At 35.5% G+C, this 15,518-nt stretch overlaps 1 protein-coding gene across 1 annotated transcript; it reads left to right on the top strand.

Moving 5' to 3' along the window:
- The first annotated feature begins 7,446 nt into the window (after positions 1-7,446).
- Positions 7,447-14,929, top strand: LOC107863567 (phosphoinositide phospholipase C 6). Its single transcript, XM_016709537.2, has 13 exons — positions 7,447-8,115; positions 9,492-9,688; positions 10,316-10,451; positions 10,555-10,797; positions 10,874-11,188; positions 11,262-11,492; positions 11,650-11,910; positions 12,019-12,276; positions 12,351-12,571; positions 12,671-12,788; positions 13,391-13,543; positions 13,629-13,715; positions 14,456-14,929. Exons 1-13 carry the CDS (start codon positions 7,786-7,788, stop codon positions 14,747-14,749), a joined length of 2,844 nt encoding a protein of 947 aa, XP_016565023.1. The 5' UTR covers positions 7,447-7,785; the 3' UTR covers positions 14,750-14,929.
- Positions 14,930-15,518: the final 589 nt, after the last annotated feature.

Raw genomic sequence — 15,518 nt, 5'->3', positions numbered from 1 at the left:
CAAGGATGATGTGAGCTTTTGAAAATTTGGGGTTTTCCTCCATAAATCCAATTTGGGAATTTGGGTTTTTCACCTACAAATCCAAACTTAGTGAAACCCACAATCAATGACCAAGAATCTACACTATTAAATCATAACCCACATATATTTATACCCTATTTTAACAAAACCCCAAGATAAATTTGTTAGATACTCATGAAATTAGGAAAAAGAAATATACCAAAAGGGTCATTTAATGCATCCATGGAGATTAAAAGTAAGAACATTCTTCAATTTAACTTTAATTTCACTAAATTTAAATTGGAAATTCAAACACAAGAGTTTCCCCAAATTAGTAGGGTTACAAAATCTCCCAATTCAGTTTCTTTAGTCTAGAATACAAAATAAGAAAAGGGCTTTTGCTTTCTATTGGATTTGTATTCAGTGATAGAAAATTACACAATTGGCTCTGGGCATAAACTCGTTAAGCTATGATCGCTACAGCTTATCTAAGATTATGGGTACCGCGACCGCTATAAGATCATTATGATCATGGGCATTTGACCAAACTTGACTGGCCGCATTGCGGCCTTCAAACTAAAATCATGGTAACTGAGACTAGTTCCTGCTAGGTACTTCTAAATTTTTGCACTTCTCTTCTCTTTTTATCTCTTTTAAGCTCAATTCGATATCTTTTCTTTTCATCACTTGTATATCTACAAAACATAAAAATTAGTGCATTCAACTAATAAAGTTGTCACATTCATACCTTCAAATCATGGTAGTGTGCATGAATTTTAGATATAGATGAGTGGTAAATTCACCATTCATTAGGGACCAGTCTAGGGGGGATGATGCTGAGTTTGCTTTGTGTGATGACTTCTTTAGTGCTTTTCTTAATTATTTCTTTCCTCAAAAGTTGAGGAAGTTAAAGAGTTAGGAATTTATAAATCTGAAGCAAGGAAGGAAGATAGTATATGAGTATGCCTTGAAGTTTCACCAACTATCGTAATATGCTCTGGAATTAGTCTCTAGCATAAGGCTAGAATAAGAAAGTTTGCTTTTGGGTTTTAACATGATTTGGCCTTTAAAAGCAATACTACCTTGTTGAACAAGGATATAAACATCTGTATATTGGTGGTGTATGTGCAAGAAGTGGAAAAGAAAAAAAAGAAGCAAAAAGAGATGACTGAAAGGCAGAATAAGAAGTTTTGATATTTGAACCAAGATGGAGGTCAGTAGCATAGTGGTATAAATGGTGGAAAATGGTCTAATAAGAAGTGCAATAATTCTGATTCCTACTCTACGGTTAGTGCTCCTTATCCTAAGATTTTTAGTGATCACTATTTTCAGAGTAATAATAGATTTAAGGAATAAGGTGTGCAGCCTCATTCTAGTCGGCTCTATCATATTTCCCTTGTAGATTTTGTGGTCAAGCACATCGTGGTATTTTTGAAAAAGAGACGGAAAAGTTCTTTAAATATGGTCTTATTGGTCATATACAAAGGGATTATCCTTCTAGGGTTGCTTCTAGGGAAAATAAGATCCTTGTTGCTACTTTGTCAGCTCCTGTACCAAAGGGTGCTACTTCTTCTTCTGGCTTTGGCACTAGTCAGAACTGTATGTATACTTTTGCAACTCGCTAGGATTTTGAGGCATCCCTCTATGTTATTACTGGTATGCTCAAACTTTTCTCTTATAATTTGTGTTGTCTACTTTATCTCAGGTCTACCCTCTCTTATGTGACTGATTTTGTGGCTTTTTATTTAGGTTTTGATCCTGAATGTATTTTGAATCTCTTCTCTCTTCTACCCAGTGGGTGACTCCACTATTGCTAAAAGGATCTATACAGGCAGTGTGATATCGGTCTATGGTAGGGAGACCTTGGTGGATCTAATAAAGTTGGACATATTAGACTCTGATGTAATTTAAGGGATGGATTGGTTGCATTAATGCTATGCATTTCTTGATTTTCGAAACTGAAGGGTCAGTTTTCACTTCCCTAATGAGCTAGTGATTGAGTGGAAAGGTAGTTCTCTAATGCCTAAGGAAATGTTCATGTAGTATATTAGAGCCCGAAAATTGATTTCCAATGGGTGTCTCTACCATTTAGTGTATGTTAAGGATTTGAGATCTGAAGTTCCCTCTTTGAAATCTATCCCTATGGTCTGTGAGTTTCTTGAGGTGTTCCCTGATGATTTTCTAGGTGTTCCTCCTGATAAGAAAATTGGTATTGGGATTGATCTTCTTCTGAACACTCATCTTATTTCTACCCCACCCTATAGAATGGCTCCAGCTGAGTTGAAAGAACTTAAGAAGCAATTGAAATATCTTCTAAATAAGGGTTTTATCCATCCTAGTGTTTCTTCTTAGGGCTCTCTGATACTCTTCGTGAGTAAGAACGATGGGTCCCTTCGGATGTGAATTAATTACCGCCATTTGAATAAGATGACTATGAAAAATAAATATCCGCTTCCTAGGATCGATGATCTTTTTAATCAACTTTAGGGTGCTAAGTACTTTTCCAGGAATAATCTTTGGTCGGGTTAACATCAGTTGAATATTAGGTAAGTGGATATCCCTAAGACTTCTTTCAAACCCGATATGGTAATTTTGAGTTTTTTGTAATGTCCTTTTGGTTGACTAATACCCTGGCGGCATTTCTGGATCTTATAAATTAAGTCATCTATCAGTTCTTATATTTTTTCATAATTGTGTTTATTGATGATATTTATGTGTATTCAAAGAGTAAGGTGATTCAATCCAATCACCTCCACCTTGTGCTGCAAACTTGGAAAAATCAACGATTGTATGTAAAGTTCTCAAAGTATGAGTCCTGGTTAAATATTGTGACCTATATGAGTTATGTTGTTTCTAGTAAAGGGATCATGATGGATCTACAAAAACTTGTAGTAGTTAAGAAATGTCCTAGACCCATGACCCCAACCAACGTTTGAGCTTTTTGGGTTTAGCTGGGTATTATAAGAGGTTTGTGAAAATTTTATCTTCTATTGCTTCCCCATTGACTAAGTTGACTTAGAAAAAGGTTAAGTATTTGTTCTTGGATTTTTATGAGAGTAGCTTTGAGATGTTGAAAGATAGGTTAACTTCAGCTCTAGTTTTAACTCTACCCAAGGGTACCGATAGATTTGTTGTTCATTGTGATGCGTCCTGAGTTGGACTGGGTTGTGTGTTAATGCAGCATGACAAGGTGGTTGCATATGCTTCTATAAAGTTAAAGGTGCTTCTAGGAAGGTGGTTGATTAGTACCACTTTTATCTGCTCTCCTATTTCACCTTTTCTAAAGTTTTTGTTCACCCAATCTGTGGTACTTTCATTCTGCTGCATGGTGGAAGCTTTCTTTTGATTTTCCTGTTGTTCTTAATTTAAAGCATCAAATGTATTTGACATCTTAATATCCTCAGTCTTGTCATCTATCTCCCCAACTATATGTCCATATCTATCTTTTTTGTACTTGTTCTTCCTCTATATCCATTGGTTGTTGTTGTTCTCATGTGTTGCTGCATTATGGCCTTGTTCCTTCTGTTGTTCCTATTTTTATTACTTCTCTTTTCTATATTCTTTTCCTCCTCTTTGCTCCTGGATCTTCTCATATATTTTCGAATGAATATTCCAACATAAGTTTTCATCATGACCTTGTAGACAACATTCTTAATAGTATTTAGGCATATGGTCATACTGGATACTGATCCATTTTGACTTTATCTTTCCACTTGTATCATCTTCTTCATTGATCTTTACCCTTTGAGGTAACTTAGCCACAGGGTCTACTTCAATCTTCACTCTAGCACAGCTTGGACTTGTGTGATTTTTTGTCGCCATGTCCACCATTAAAGGCTTTCCAATTGCCAAAACAATTGAAAAAATTATTTTTTGGCAAAGAAGTTTAGTGGTAAGTCTGGCATGGGGATCCATGCAATACCTATTATTGTTTCAACATTGATTTTAAACCAAGGGTCCCATTTGAGAGTCCTCATTTGCCAATACACATCATTGACCTTAATATGAATTGGTACTGACGATAATAAATTCACATAGTCCTCTAATTGGTTTAATCTTATTAGAATGTCTTGAATCCATTACCCCTATTATACATTCTCCTTTTATACCATGCTGATTAGGGATAATTTTTCGCAAAACATTAATCTTCGGCTGGCCATAAAAGAACTTACCAATGATTGTATATTGTAGATTTTCTTGTAATATCACTGCTTTTACTTCAGATGATTTCCATGTCACTGTTGGCTCCCCATGTACCATTATGACTGGTTTAGGAAAGACCTTGTTATTTTCATGCACATATGGTTTTGTGTTCAATAGATTTGCATATTTTAGTGTCGCATATTGTTGTTTCTCTCCTTCTACCTGCTTATATTTCATAGTTACATCCGGTGGATCATTTCCCCTACAGGTAGTAGCCATTCTTCAGTGCACATAGAGAGTTTTGAAATTGCCGTCGTTGGACATGAATAAGATAATTTATCCTTATCATCTCATTGGTTTTCTTATGTGGTTGCTGGACATTTGGGTGTAGTTTTTTCCATTCCTTTTGTCTGTTATATATATATGCATAATCTTTAGAGCTCAGTCGGTAGTTGCCTACTGAGTACTACGTGTTTGATACTCATACTATACTTTTACAGCTTGCAGATCATAGTACAGCCTATTGTCGTTGATGTGTGCATCGTGCGGACAAGATATAATTCGAAGATACAGGGTGAGCTCCTGACGTTCGGAGTATTACTTTCCTCTATCTTATGTACTAGATTAGTCTCTATGTTGTATTGGAAGATGAGTTGTATCAGTGTAATTCCCTTGGAACTTCATTTGTATTCTTAACATACTAGAAGCTCTTGTACTGATTCCACTAGGTTTTTGGATTATCTTATGTATGTTAGTCTTTTATTACATTTATTCCGCATTCTTCTTTTCATTTTTTTAGTAGTACGATACTAGCAATTCTGAACTACAAGATTGGCTTGCCTACTGCTGGGTTATAGTAAGCACCATCATGACCTAAGAAATTATATCATTACAATTGCATAACATCTCATATTATTGCATTGCATTATATCCTCTTTGGATTGTGGTTGTGACTGAAATATCTATGATATCACTTGATATTTAATTGCTGGACTTTTCTTCTTCCAGGATTACTTTAGTATTCTTTATTCGATATAGTTTTCTGCTTGATCTTAGTTGGCCTATGATGCCTACTTAGTACAAGTGGGCCGTACTCACTCCTATATTTTTATATTCTTTCGACACAAATCCTAGTTTGAGTGGCCCTCGCATTTAGAGATCCTGCTAAGCAGTATTATTGAAGTTGTGAGGAAATTTTACCGTCGGAGACTGGCCCAAATTCATCTACCTCTTTACATTCTGCCTATTTTATCTTTCACAGATAATGTTTTTTTATTTATATATTTTGGTCCGATTTAGAGTTGCATTTGTATGCTCATGACAACTGATTCTTGGGTTGTTTTTGTTTTTTGTTCAAGTTCTTGTTGGCTACTATTGATTTGAGTTAAGTTGAATTATTATCAATATTTCTTTTGTGCATGTACTTTCTTACTTCTACATTTATTTTAATTTTTGAGTTAGTTTTATCTATGACGATCAAAATGGGGTAGGTATCATCACATCTCATGAGATTTCGGGTTGTGACACCAAATGTCATTCTTTTCCTGCAAAAGAAAGCCATAAATGATTAACCTTTTCATTCTCTTATTGCTTGAGACTAGTTTTCCCTATTGTGTTATCGTCGTGTATCATGATACTCCTTAGGCAATACAAACTTGATTAATCATAATTCAAATAACAGAATACGAAATTCCATGACATGAACTTTATATAAATTGGTAAATCTCGTTTTATAATAAAATTTTGATACAATAGATCAAGAGTATAGTTTACTAGTGGATGATGAGGGGTGAACCCTATGTCAGACAAGCAATCTCGAAAATACTATTATGTACTTTATTTTTGGCGTAATACATCGCCAGGCTCTTCAATTTGGCACCATTTTTCGCTTTGGCACCTCAAGTGAATGTTGTTCATTTTATACACCTAAACTAGCTACAAATAGTGTCATTTTTGCACCTTTCGACACCAGCTCTGGCGCGTAGATTGCACACACTTCCAAAATAAATTAAAAAACCAATTAATTTTTTCCAACTCATTTTAAATTGCCACATCATTATATACACTCATAATTTTCTTAAAAATAAAAAAGGACCAAAACACATGGTAAGGTGTCTAATAAATTAATGATACGTGATTTTTGTTTACCAAATAATTACAAAAGATCCCCATCAACATCTTCCCAACCCAACCTTCTTTGAGCTATAGAATTTTCCAAGAATGATAAATTCTCTAGTGTTTCCCCACAACGTCATCCTCATTGTAAAAGATGGAATATCTTTCCAATTACTATATAGGTTCTGTATTACATACCTATATAATTCATGCATATTAACACAACTAATCATCAACCCAAAAAAAATCAAAAATTAACTTGTACATCATCATCACAATAAAAAGTAAAATAAGAGTAGGAAACTAATTTTCAAATAAGAGGAATAAAACGACTGTTGATTCCAGCGTTTCCAAATTCAGTCCTAATTACTGAAGAATCAAATACTAATTTAAATGTCATTGCATTCGACCAGTGTGCTAGCGACAAAGTGTTGTAATCGGCAAAAACACGATGATTTTGCCAAATTGGATTTGGGTCGGCTCGTTTGACCTATTATTAATTGCTCATGGCAAAGAAAATATAGAGAATGAACTCAATTTTATTAGTAGTTTTTTTTATTTTCTCATAGACATATTTCTAACCAAAGTATTGTTAGAAGCGATATGAAAAAAGCATTCAAATAAATTATTATCTATCTGTTAGAAGTGATATGAAAAAAACATTCAAATAAATTATTATCTAAGAGATAGAGGGGGGTTTGGAAGTACTATTATAAGAGTTGAGCTTAAAAAAATGGTGGAAGAAAATGGAATGAAAAAATGGAGAAGAAGATAATAAAATTAAATAAAAAATGGGCTAAAATAAGATTGTCACGCCTCAAAATGCAAGGGTAGAATCCTCACTTTGCTATGTTAGCAAAATGTGCCAAAATGAAATAGTTTGTAGCTAGTTTAGGTGCTTAAAATGAATAATGTCCACTTGTGGTGTCAAAGTGAAAGATTGTGTCAAGTTGAAGAGCCTGATGATGTATCACGCTTTTATTTTTATTTGCATAAGTCTTGATAGGTAGAGTTATATATACGTGGAATAATTGAAGAGTACACAAATTAACCTGCACAACTATTGCTATCAAAATTAAATAAATAAAAATAAAAATAAAAATAAAATTTGAACATTATAAAAATAAAAAAATAAAGAGGAGAGGAGGAAACTAAAATGTAAAAAATGGCGGGATGTAGCATAGTATTGTAGGCGTTGGTTAGAACCGCTGTAGGTCTTTTTTTAAGTTTTTTTTTTTTTTCCTGTTTATTATTAATGTTGTGTTCGACCACATCACCTTCCTATACTCCTCAAATTTTGCTCCAACGCCCCTTCGAAGATTTCTTCCTCGTCAACCATTTTTTTTTTTTTTTTGCATTTTCTTTGTAATTCCATTAAAAAATAAAAAAGAATAGTTTTTGCTTCTCTATCCTAGTAAAACAGACGAAAGAACAAGAAGGATGATCCAGAAGAGAAACTTGGAAAAACAATCCATCCCAATTAGATTAAAAAGAAAGCATTTGAATTATCAATAATTAGATTGGAAAATGGGGAGTTACAATTATTACAAAGTGTTGGGATGTTTTAATAGGAAGTTCAAGATCAGCGAGACGGGTCCACCACCGGACGTTAGCGATGCATTTTCCTTATATACGGAAAATGGGAGCCACATGACGGGGGATCAATTGAGTCGTTTCATAGTGGAGTATCAGGAGGAGGAAGGGTGCACCATTAATGAAGCTGAACAAATTATACAAGAGGTTGCCAATCGCCGGCACCATCTTACCAAGTACAGTCGGAATGCGCATTCTTTTGAACTCGAAGATTTCTTCTATTATCTATTTCAGGATGATCTCAATGCCCCAATCATGTCTCAGGTTTCTTTCTTTTTTCTCCCCTGTTAATTTTTGAAATATGCGTTGTGTGATAAAATGTGCCTTTCTTCGAGAAACTGGGAAACTTAGACACCAGAATACTAGGGTGATGATTGAGGTGGTCGTCACTGGAAGGGGACGGATGGGGAGCCAGGTAACCCCCTTCAGTAAATTACATTGTTTACATATGGTTAAAATTATTTTTTTAATGTATATATTGTAAATGTGAACTGTCTTCGACGACTTCGTATGCTTATTTGTTCATATTTTGAAACCCTTAGTAAAAAACCTGAATCAACCAATGCTCGTAGCTAAGTGATGCCTCGAAAGGTTCCACTACCCCAAAGGGAAGTGTTGAAGTGCAATACCATTTGTTGACAAACGGATCTCCCAATGGATGAAATGCTGGTGTTTGCTTAGGTCGGTTGTATCAAGTGGTCGAAATAACTTCCCTTGGGGTTGCTCTCATTCCAGGTCAACGTGATGATTCATGCACGGGTGGTGATCAAATTCTGATACTTAAGCAATACTTGCTACATTATCCCCACGTTAAGACATATAAAAAAAGAAGAACGGATAGGAAAATGTAACTTGAAAGCTTTACAAAATGGCTCTCTAAAATCTGCCCGACTGTCCTACTTGCCCCAAGTGACATATTTGTCTTCGTTTGGTGTGGATGATGGTCAAACAATGAATAGAAACTGATGGATACAATTTTCTTTCACATGTGTTTGTCCACTTGATCACTAACGGATGAATGTGTGCATTCAATGACTTCCTTGCATTCCCTTGTTACTTGTTCATTGTGGTTTGAAAGTTAATCGTGTAAGAGAGTAAGCAGGAGATTAATAAGATAATTTGACTTTGATCTCGGGCCAGAGGTTGAGCCTATTTCCACTTTTAAGGGGATAAGAGGTAGTACGACTGTTGAAACAATAGAAACTATATCTTGAGGAGAAAAGAAGATTAGTGAGGTATGTTTGTAGATGGTATTTCTATGTATTTTTTGGTGAAAAATTTCCAGAATACCTTAGACACTGAATTCTTGATAGATATCTTTGTAGACCAACCCTTTATAGATCTGTTATCTTAAGTTCCTTTCCTTACACAGATCAAGTTCTTAATTTGACAGGAAGGGATTCGTCTATTATGAGGCTTGCGCCTTTTATTAGGTGTAGAAATGAAAATGTTGACACAAAGGTGTACAAATTTTGCGGTATTGCACATGAGCTTTATTAACACCCTTCTCCTTTAACTTTTAAATCGTTGGTGGTAGTGATTTCAAGTTTTCAATTCCATATGCGATATATATTAGTTGTTTATGCACAAATGACTAGAAATTACATGTAGATTTACTTTTACAACTTACGTCGTTCCAGGTACATCATGATATGAATGCTCCATTGCAACATTATTTCATTTATACAGGTCACAATTCCTACCTTACTGGAAATCAACTAAGCAGCGATTGTAGTGAAATTCCAATAATTAGAGCTCTGGAAAGAGGTGTGAGGGGAATAGAGCTGGATTTATGGCCAAATTCAGCGAAGGATAATGTGCATGTTCTTCACGGGAGGTATGATATGCTCTTTTGATATATACTGTATTTTTGACTAAATTTTAAAGTTCTAATCAAGACATCTATGACTTTATAGAAGCAACATGTGCGGTAAAAACCTCTGGAGATCTTCGTACTCATCCACAAACCCTTAAATGTTGATATTGGTGTGATACATTTGCCTCAACTTAATTGCAACCAAAAAAGGTTGAAGATGACAGGAAGTTAATTATCAGTCAGATGAATGTGCATGGAACCTTCATCTTATGCTTGTGTTTGAATAGATTTCTTCTATCGATTATTAAGCTCTTCAAAGTCATCTTACCACAGATGAAAAACACTTTTGTGTGTGTGTGTGTGTGTATATATATATATATATATATTTAATACCGAATCCTTTGAAGTACTTCATAATGTTAAGAAATGTTCATTATCACTTATTGTTATTAGGGTATTAAACTAGGATAATATATATATATATATCTAAAATGGAATCCTTTGAAGTACTTCATAAAGTTAAGATATATTCATTATCACGTATTGTTATTAGAGCATTCAACTAGGATACGTTGTCTGAATAACAGTTGAAAGCTTATGAGTTCTTAATGAGTTTATGCTGAGTACTCCAATTATGATAATTTCCAGGACCCTGACAACGCCCGTGCCACTACTTACATGCTTAAGGTCAATTAGGGATCATGCATTTATTAAATCTCCTTATCCTGTCATAATTACGCTGGAAGACCACTTGACGCCAGACCTTCAAGCAAAAGTTGCAGAGGTTAGAGTTGGCTGTCCTTTTTTCTCGACATTTTTGAGATTATATATAAAGTTTACGCTATATTAACTCCTTCCCCCTCATGCACCCCATTTTCTTCCTCTAGTTGGTTATCCAAGTTTTTGGGGAGATGCTGTATTATCCTGAGTCAGAATGCGTAGAGGAATTTCCTTCACCTGAAGAGCTTAAGCATCGGATTATTCTTTCTACCAAACCACCCAAAGAATATCTGGAGTCGAAGCATCACCGAGAAATAGAAATTGCATCTCCTGTGAACAAAGATTCAGTTGAAGGGGACATTTTGGTCAACGGGACTTCAGAAGTTACAGGACATGAAGCTGATTATAAGGTAATACAATGTTAAAACAGCCTTTGTCTCTTTCTTTCAGCAGGAAGAACTCCTTTCTTAACTGGCATATTTTCAGTGTGATATTGATCAATATGATGAAGATGGTGGTACCTCCAACTACCAATCATCCCTGCAAGGAGCACCTCAGTACAAGCGTCTGACAGCAATGAATGCTGGAAAGACCAAAAGTGAATTGAAGCATGAACTAATACCAGAAGAGCTTAAGCATCAAACAGTTCATGATACCAAATCACCCAGAGAAGATTCTGACCTGAAACATGCCAGAGACAAAGAAAATGTAACTATAGTTAGGAAAAATTCAGTAGAAAGGGACTTTTTGATCAAGGATACGTCAGAATTTACAGTCGAAGAACATGAAGCTGATGAGAGGGTAAAAATCATAAAACATTGTTAAACTATGTGTCTCTTCTGGAAAGCTAATTTACTTTTTTCTGGCACTTCAGAAAGCTATAGATCAAGACGACAAAGATAGTGATCGCTCAACCCATCGATCATCCCATATAGGAACCCCTCGGTACAAGCGCATGGTAGCAATGAATGCTGGAAAAGCAAATTATGAATTGAAGCACGCGCAAATACCTGAAGAGCTTAAGGATGGGACTCCTCTTTCTCCCAAGCCGCCCAAAGAACATGTTGAGTTAAACCATCAGACAGACAGAGAAAGTGCATCTCCGGTGAGAAAATATTCAGTTGGAAAGGACCTAGTGGTCAAGGATATTTCAGAAATTAAAGAAAGACACGAAGCTCATGAGAATATAAATCAAAAAACTTGATACTCTCTCTGATATTTTATTTTGTCAATCTAATCTTCTTATCTCTGGTATATTTCAGAGTGATATAGATCAAGATGACTTAGGAAGAGGTAACTCTAACAGTCGGTCATCCCAGCAAGGAGCACCTCAGTACAAGCGCATGGTAGCAATTAATGCTGGGAAGGCAGAATGTGGTTTGAGGCATTCACCAACACCTCAAGAGCTTAAGCATCAAAAAAATATAGAAAGTGAGTCTTCGGCGACGAAAGGTTCACTTCAAGATTTTCTGGACAAGGATGCTTCGGAAATCATAGAAGAAGTACATGAAACTGCTGAGAGGGTAAATTAAACGACTTGAAACTCTCTCTGATATCCTCTTTTAATCTTCTTATTTCTGGAACTCTCTCTGATATCCTCTTTTAATCTTCTTATTTCTGGTACTTTTCAGAGTGATTTAGATCAAGATAACCTAGTAGGTGATAATCCTAACCATTGGTCATCCAAGCAAGGAGCACCACAGTACTTGCGCATGGTAGCAATTAATGCTGGGAAGGCAGAATGTGGCTCGAGGCATTCATCAACATCTCAAGAGCTTAAGCAGGACAGAAATAGAGAAAGCGAGTCTTCGGTGAGGAAAGGTTCACTTCAAGACTTTCTGGTCAAGGATTCTTCAGATATCATACAAGGATATGAAACTGATGAGAGGGTAAAACATCATTGGAACGGTCTCTCCAATATCTTTCTTTTGGCGTGCTAATCCTTTTTTCTTGAATTTCTCAGAGTGATACTGATCAAGACAATGAAGATAATGATACCTCAAACAACCTATCATCCCAGCTTGGACCACCCAAGTACAAGCGTTTGATAGCAATTCGTGCTGGGAAGGCAAAACATGGGCTGAAGCATACACTAACAGATGAGGTAATTAAATTCAGTCGTCTAAGTTTGGATGAACAAGCACTTGAAAAAGCTGCAACAAATCATGGAAAGGATTTGGTCAGGTATTTAGTTCTTGCAAATGTAATGCAACCACTGACGAGACTACTCTATTGTACCCTATTTTGTTAATTGAGTTTTCCTCTGCTTCTTCCATCTTCTAGGTTCACTCAAAGGAATATTCTGAGGGTATTTCCCAAGGGAACACGAGTTACCTCCTCAAATTTTAAACCTATGACTGGCTGGATGCATGGAGCTCAGATGATTGCATTTAACATGCAGGTAACTGGTGCATCCATGTTCTACTCCCCGAGTTTATTTCTGCCCTTGTGTGTGGTTTTTTATTTGTTCTTTTAACTTTTACCATCTCTCTTGCTCCTTGTGCCATAATGTTTAGAAATTTCCATTCTTTCATTTCACTCTACCCTGTACCACAATGTTTAATAATCCCTGTTATCACTTTCTTCTGTTTTGCAACTTTTTGCATTTTGTACCTTTTCTATCTTTAGGTTCTTTCTTGGGGGGTGTCTCTGGCTGGTTTGCAAACAAATTTACAAAATTATAAGGTGATGAATAGAATACATAGGATTAATTAGGATCTCTTCCTGCAGACTAGGATTATGTGAATACATTTTCGTATGCACTAATATCAGGGATCAGTATGTGCTCTGTTGGCAGTTCTTGGGCAGGCTGGTGTATGTTTTCTGATTATTCTCCATTTCTCTGCAGACCATTGATCAAACATAAATAATAAAAATAGAAAACAAATGAATTTCAATATGATGTAACAGATAATTCTGCCTGTGCTAATTGCTGTTAATAATTTTTAGACCAATTTGAATCCTTACATTCTGTCTAACTGCTATTTTAATTGCATATAATAGGGATATGGAAAATCACTCTGGATTATGCATGGGATGTTTAGGTCTAATGGGGGATGTGGCTTTGTACAAAAACCTGGTTTTCTCATGGAAAGAGGACCACACAATGAAGTATTTGATCCCAAAGTGACATTGCCGGTGAAGAAAACTTTAAGGGTAAATGAAATGTGTGATGAGGAGATCATAACAAACTTGAAGCTTATGTGATGATAATTCCAAGAAGTATGATCTTCTTTTGCAGGTCAGAGTATACTTGGGAGATGGATGGCGCTTGGATTTCAGCCACACACACTTTGATGCCTTTTCTCCCCCAGACTTTTACACAAAGGTTAGTGAGGCTATGTTGTTGGTGCCATTTCGTGTGTCATCTTATTGCCCAATTAAGTACATAGCAAGGTTGACAATGTTTTGGATGGCCAGATGATGGTTAGATCTAACCAGAACTTTCCTTGAGCGTCTCAAGTGATATATTCTAACCTGTTCTTTCAGTAATATATTGGTAAATATCAACTAGCTCACGCAATGTGGGAGTTGTGGCCTTAATCAATAGTTTATTGAATTGGATAGTTGCTACATTACATACTACCAACTTATCAATACTAACGCCTGGTGATTAATGACATATTACTACTTAATAAATTAAAAGGAAAAAACAAGTGTGCATATCATTTTAGAAACAAGACCAACTTTCAACTAAATATTTGGAACCCAAAGCATGTTCTAATGAAACTTCAACAAGTTGCAGGTCATTGGATTAGTTGTTGGTTTGAGGTCAACATAATAGTCATGACACAAGTGAGTTAGCTATAATGTAGTTAACAAAATGTACTCTATACACTCATACTCAAAAGATGACCTGAAAAGAAATATGTTGATCAGCCTGATCTCATGACCTGTTGTGATGATCCTTCTCTCTTTATGTATAATATTTTATAGCCAGGTTGTATTATTTCTCTGGTTGCCTTTGCAGTAGACCAAATAGTGTTTCGCCTTTCTACTTTATACACAAAAAAGTTTTTTCAGGAATTTTTGAAATCTTTATTGACCCTCAAAGAATGTGAATGGCAGCTATATATAATTGGAGTTCCAGCAGATGCTGCAAAGAGAAAGACCAGGATAATAGAGGATGATTGGGGTCCTATATGGGGTGAAGAGTTTAAATTCCCCTTGACAGTGCCGGAGCTGGCTTTGCTTCGGATTGAAGTACGAGAGCATGACATGTCAGATAAGGATGATTTTGGAGGCCAGACATGTTTGCCTGTTTCAGAGTTGAGACCTGGGATCCGAGCAGTCCCTCTCTATGACAAGAAGGGTGAAAAACTTAAATCTGTTAGGCTGCTTATGCAATTTCGATTTGTCTGAGGTGCAATTTTTTCTTTTTCTTGGTAGGGTTTTTTGTCCAAAAAAGAAAAGAAGCCCTATTCTATTGTTTTCTTGTATATCCTTTGTGGGATTCTCTCACATCCTGTTTGTATAATGGATGTGAAGCTGTAGTATTAGCAAGGGCAAGAAAAACTATAATATTAGCAAGGGAAAGAAAAACTATAAGTTGTTGATTGAGTTTCTGATATTGTTTCCTAATATCTGTTGCTAATCGAGTTAACTACAGGCTAACCTAGACTCCACCATTATAAAAAAAAAAAACTATCTTGGTCAGGTATAAAATTATATCTGCTTGTTCTTTTAAAATTTGTGCAGGTTTTGTTTAACTGACACCAAGGATACAACATTTTAACTCTCACGTAGAATGAGCTAACCAACCAGGTGAAAACTCAGAAATGTAGTTTTGATAGGAGGATAGTGATTAAAGGTTAATCATTGATTTTCAAGGTATTTCCATAAATCTATTTAGGTGTTAAGACAAAATATTTACTACAGCAAGTTCGTCACAAGTTATACTACGTTCGATTTGCTGCAGTTTTCTCCGTTGCTAAAGTAAGCTATTAGGTACTGCATGACAATTCGTGTAATATTATTCACTATCAAAAATTATTCATCAAATAATAATCTCTATACATTACGCTATAACAATTGTTATATTATAAACTCGCACAACTAGATTGATTTAAATGATCTGTTAGACAATATAAATACATGAAAATAAAAACAATCACTCAGGGACAGTTGGCTT

The sequence above is a fragment of the Capsicum annuum genome, chromosome 3 (assembly GCF_002878395.1).
Source record: "Capsicum annuum cultivar UCD-10X-F1 chromosome 3, UCD10Xv1.1, whole genome shotgun sequence".
In the NCBI taxonomy this organism is placed as follows: Eukaryota; Viridiplantae; Streptophyta; class Magnoliopsida; order Solanales; family Solanaceae; genus Capsicum; species Capsicum annuum.
The sequence above is the reverse complement of the archived record's forward strand: the minus strand, read 5'-3'. Positions and strand labels throughout refer to the sequence as shown.

Excerpts from the sequence above, each read along its gene's own strand:
- LOC107863567 (XM_016709537.2), top strand. The coding sequence starts at position 7,786 with ATGGGGAGTTACAATTATTACAAAGTGTTGGGATGTTTTAATAGGAAG. Across the intron at positions 13,544-13,628 it reads CGGTGAAGAAAACTTTAAGG|GTCAGAGTATACTTGGGAGA; the intron begins GTAAATGAAATG and ends CTTCTTTTGCAG. Across the intron at positions 13,716-14,455 it reads CCCCAGACTTTTACACAAAG|CTATATATAATTGGAGTTCC; the intron begins GTTAGTGAGGCT and ends TGTGAATGGCAG.